The 4,798-nt window shown below is 35.6% G+C and overlaps 1 protein-coding gene across 1 annotated transcript; it reads right to left on the reverse strand.

Annotated features, from left to right (window-relative positions):
• Positions 1 to 3,059: 3,059 nt before the first annotated feature.
• On the reverse strand, positions 3,060 to 3,434 carry LOC132174216 (uncharacterized). The gene has a single exon (XM_059585907.1). It carries the CDS (start codon positions 3,432 to 3,434, stop codon positions 3,060 to 3,062), a length of 375 nt encoding a protein of 124 aa, XP_059441890.1.
• Between the last annotated feature and the right edge of the window lie 1,364 nt (positions 3,435 to 4,798).

Below are 4,798 nucleotides of genomic sequence, written 5' to 3' on the forward strand. Positions count from 1 at the left end.
TTGGTTCAAAACGAAAAGTTGCATGCATATATTTGTCGTTGGCATGCCACTATTCGTCCTACCCGATGAAGAGCACAATGATCCATGAAGCTTGCTGGTCTATTACGTAGGCCACTTTTCTATAAGTTATAAAATTTAGAAAAAATGTCACATCTTTTTTTATATTTCTATAATACTCTTATTCTTTTAAAAATTAATTAATTTTTTAAAATAAAAAAGAAAAAAGAAAAAAAGAAAGAGGTGACTACCAGTTGAGCCAACAAAAGGGTTTGATTTTGCATTTATTCATATTTTTAATACCGCACGAGCGATTTGTAATTGAAGCCAACTATAATAACTAATTTTTTATTTATTTCAAAAAAATTATTTTGTATTTATTCGTCCCTTGGATTTTTTTTTTCTTCTTTATTTAAAAAATAATTTAGTTTATTTTTTATTTTATTAATTTTTTTTATTTAATTTTTAAAAGAATATGAGTATTATAGGAATATAAAAAAAGATGTGATTTTTTTGACACACTTTGATAGTTTGATGGACTATTTTAGTACCTTTGAACATTGTGGAACTATGTATCGCAAACTACTATTAATTTTAGAGACTTTTTTATATTTTTCTCTAAAATTATTTAACAAAGAAGTTGGTACTACAAATTTGGACCGGCAACTTTGTAGGTTCACAAGCTATATATATATATTTGGATTAGTTGATACCTTCAAAAAGATGACCAAAAGTGGTCGATCATAGATTAAGACGATGGCAAATGGCATGCAGGAGACAAGAATAATGATGTAATGAAGGCAGCTTTTGAGCCAGAAGTTTTCAAATATAAACGCTTTGGGTCAATGTGCATTACTTAAATCTTTCAATTGCAAACATTTTTGAAAGTTATTGGCAGCATTTGACAATGAATGAAAGCAATTTGCTTTCTTTATTTGATTTATTCTCAAATGGTCAATAACTTACAATAGTTGCCTTCAAGTCTCACTCGAGCATGTAGATGTTGTTTTGGGAGGTTATTAGTAATACTTCCCCTGCAATAATCACTTGACGTAGATATTGCTTTTACTGAATGGGACTTTTAACCGAATTATCGTCTTTATTTATCGCTTCTTGCAAGCCTTAGAAAGGCTCGAATCTTTGTTAGTTTCATTGCCTAGAATTTGTTTCTATCTTTATATTGCTTTTTTTATTTGGGTCTTGTTGTTGATGAGCCTACTCCATTTCATACGTGTTTTTTCTTGTAACCCTTAAAAAATAAAATAGTATTTTTGGGCCTGCCAACCCTTTTCGAGTTGGTTAAAAGTTAATGCAATTTTAGTGGAAATTTAATATTTTGATTTAAAAAAAAAAAAGAAAGTGATTCCAAGTTAATAAGATGAGAATGTGTGCATCAACTTAAAGTTTAAATTATTGGTGGGCTTAAGTATCTTAGGAGGGGAGGGAGAGTAAGGAAACAAATTAACTACAAACGGGTATAATAGATTGTCAAGTGTCTATAAAGGATGTAAGAAGCACATATTTTTTTATTAGTCCTATTAAAAAAATGCGAGAAGCACATATTATTAAAAAACACGTGTTTATCACATGTTAAGGGACATTTGGCTATTTTTTAGATTGGTTTTGTAGCAAACACGCGCTTATCACATGTTAAAGGACATTTGACAATTTTTTAGACTGGTTTTGTAGCAATTTGCTACAAAACCAGTCTAACTGCTACAAATCAATTTGTAGCTAATTTTTGTCCATACAAACCAGTTTATAACTAATTTTTGTTCATATGGGTGGTGAAGAAGTGGGTTTTCAATTACTAAGAGCATTCACAATAGAGGAGCCAAATTTTTATGCAAAATGGCTTCTCAAAACTCACTTTATCTAGTTTAGCTTATGAATTTTTAAAGGCCCCTTACATTCGATTAACTATATTTTTATCTATATCATTTAAATATTATTTTTTTACTCTTTATTGGAAAAACGTTTTTGGAAAAGTTTTGGGAAAAAGAAAAAATAGATGAGAGAAACAATAAAAAATAAAATAGCTCCCTTGAAAAGTGCTGCTACATTTAACTTTTTTTTTTTTTTTTTGCTCTTCTAATTAAATATCCATTTTGCATTTTGCTTTTTTCTTTTGCTAATCTAATGTATGAGATTTTTTATAAATCTGATTAGCCATTTTAGATAAAAGTAACATTTGGCTCTTCCATTGTGAATGCTCTAAAGTAAGATATTGTCAGATTAATTGAATCACTAGCTTTAAATAATGGTAGTTATGAAATAAATGGTTGATTTAAATGTGTTTAGAAGATTTTACAAGTGTTGCTAAATGAGTTATGAACTGTGCTAAAGAAACGACATTAAACGTTGCATGGTTATAAAAACAATAAAGCCATGATTAGAGTTAAGCTTGATGTGCATGTACACAAAAGATGAAATGAAATTAAGAGATTAATAAATTGGGAACAGTTCCCTAGGTTGCTCCAAAGGAATCAATCTTCAGCATTACACTAAAGGACCATTCCCTGGGGACAATCCCTCGATGCTATTAACCTAATAATGCTTGTGGGCCAATTTTTATAATTTAATATTTTATATTAATTTTTTCATTTGTATTTGAATTAATGGATTTGAGCTATTTATGACTATATAATGTTTTGGGCTAAACCTTATTCAAAAACATTAGCTGGCTAAAAAAAAAATTTTTTTTTTCATCTTTTTTGGAACATTTTGGACAATTAAATGCCTAAAACACTTAAAATGCTCAAAAGCATATATAAAAAAAAGCGGTTATAAAACCGTCAGTTATTAGATTGAATAACCGTTAATCATTGGTTATAAAATAAATACTAACCACCTAAGCATTTGCGGTTATTAAAAATCGATAACTGCCCAAAGTGGTTGCGATTGCGGTTATAGCCAATAACCGCTGGTTATAACAGTTTAAGCACTCCTACCTATATGTATGTGTTTTGCCGTCATAAATAATGGAATATATATATATATATATATATATATGTAGCTCTATTTTTTTTTTTTTTGAAGAAATTGGCGTTTTCATTGATAAATCAAGTCATACACTGCAGTGCTAAAGCCTCTGCATGTAGAGTCTCACGGATACAATCCGGGGGTTCATAAAACCACACCCTGTCCATCTCATTTTGCACAGCCAAACTGGCAAGAATATGAGCCACGTTATTGCCTTCCCTCCGAACGTACCCCAACTCCCATGACGTGAAGGAATGTAGAGCTATCCGCAAGTCTTCAGTGAGGTGTCCCGTTGCACTCTCATCAGGCAGCAGGGAATTCACTGCATCCACGACCACCTTCGCGTCACCCTCCAGTTGGACCTGCTTCATCCCCATCTCAGTGCACAACTGAACCGCCATAATGGCTGCCAAAGTTTCAGCCGAAGTTGGGTCCAAAAAACCCCGACGAGTCATACTTCTTGCCGCCCACAATTTTCCTTGATGATCCCTTATGACAATCCCAAGGCCCACACGCCCTAAACGTTGATTGACGCCCGCGTCCTAGTTGGCCTTAAACCACCCAATTGGAGGATTTTTCCAATTACAGTGATTAGAAGCCTCGCAAGCAACCTCTTACGGTACCACCTCATTCCGCACCAGGTGAAACAGAGTCACTGCCCGTATGGCTTGCTGAATTAACAAATTGGGATGGAGAAAAACACCACCGTGAATCAGCTCATTTCGCCGAAGCCAAATACGACGAGCAATGTTTGCAAACTGAGCAAATTCCATCTGGTCGCAGCTCTTCAACATTCCCTCCACCACCTGAAGGAAAGACGGCCCTTCAAAATGGCTTTTCTGGAATTTAATGCACCCAGCACTCCAAACGTCCCTGGCCGCAGGGCATTCCCATAGCGCATGGTATATGGTCTCCTCTGCTCGTTCACAGACTGGGCAGTAGGAGTCCTCAGTCACCTTCTTGGCCCCAAGATTTGCTTTTGTAGGCAAAATTTCATGACAGGCGCGTCAGAGGAAGTGTTTCTCCGTACTTGGTATTTTTTGTCGCCAAATGGATCTCCAAACATCACAATGACGGACCCGAGATGAACTTTCTGCCTGAGAGGCAGATTCTCTTCCTTTTTCCATATGGTACGCACTTCTAACTGAAAAAAGCCCTTTAGCCGTTCCTCTCCATATAAGCTTGTCATCTTGGTCCGAGGTACTAAGAGGTACCGAAAGTATAGATATAGTTTCCTCCCGAGAGAATAATCTTTCCAATAACGCATAGTCCCACCATTTTGTGTCTGTATCAATGAGTTGGCTAACCGTTGCATTCGGATCAAGTATTGAAGGAGGAGAGATCACCGTGTACGTTGTAGGTCTAGGCAGCCACCTGTCCTTCCATATACGAACTGATTTTCCATTTCCAACTCTCCATACTAAGCCATCTTTGACAAGATCACTAGCACCCTGGATACTTCGCCAAGCGAAAGAAGGCCGATTCCCTAAGGAAGCTTCAAGGACCGTGCATGTCGGGTAGTACTTGGCCTTCATTATCCTTGCAATTAAACTGTTTGGTGTTTTCCAGAGGCGCCAAATTTGTTTTGCCAAAAGGGCTTTGTTAAAACAAACAAGGTCACGAAAACCCAGACCTCCTTGATTTTTGGAAAGTCCCGTCTTGCTCCAACTCATCCAATGGATTTTCCTTTCATTTTCTTGGTGGCCCCAAAAAAACCTCGCCATTAGGGAATTAATCTCCTTGCAAAGCACCTTCGGGAGTCGAAACACACCCATACAAAAAGTGGGTATTGCTTGTATCACGGCTTTTAGTAGAATTT

This window comes from Corylus avellana, chromosome ca3 (assembly GCF_901000735.1).
Source record: "Corylus avellana chromosome ca3, CavTom2PMs-1.0".
In the NCBI taxonomy this organism is placed as follows: Eukaryota; Viridiplantae; Streptophyta; class Magnoliopsida; order Fagales; family Betulaceae; genus Corylus; species Corylus avellana.

What these genes read in the sequence shown, in the direction of transcription:
- LOC132174216 (XM_059585907.1), bottom strand. Translation starts at nt 3,434, where the DNA reads ATGACTCGTCGGGGTTTTTTGGACCCAACTTCGGCTGAAACTTTGGCA.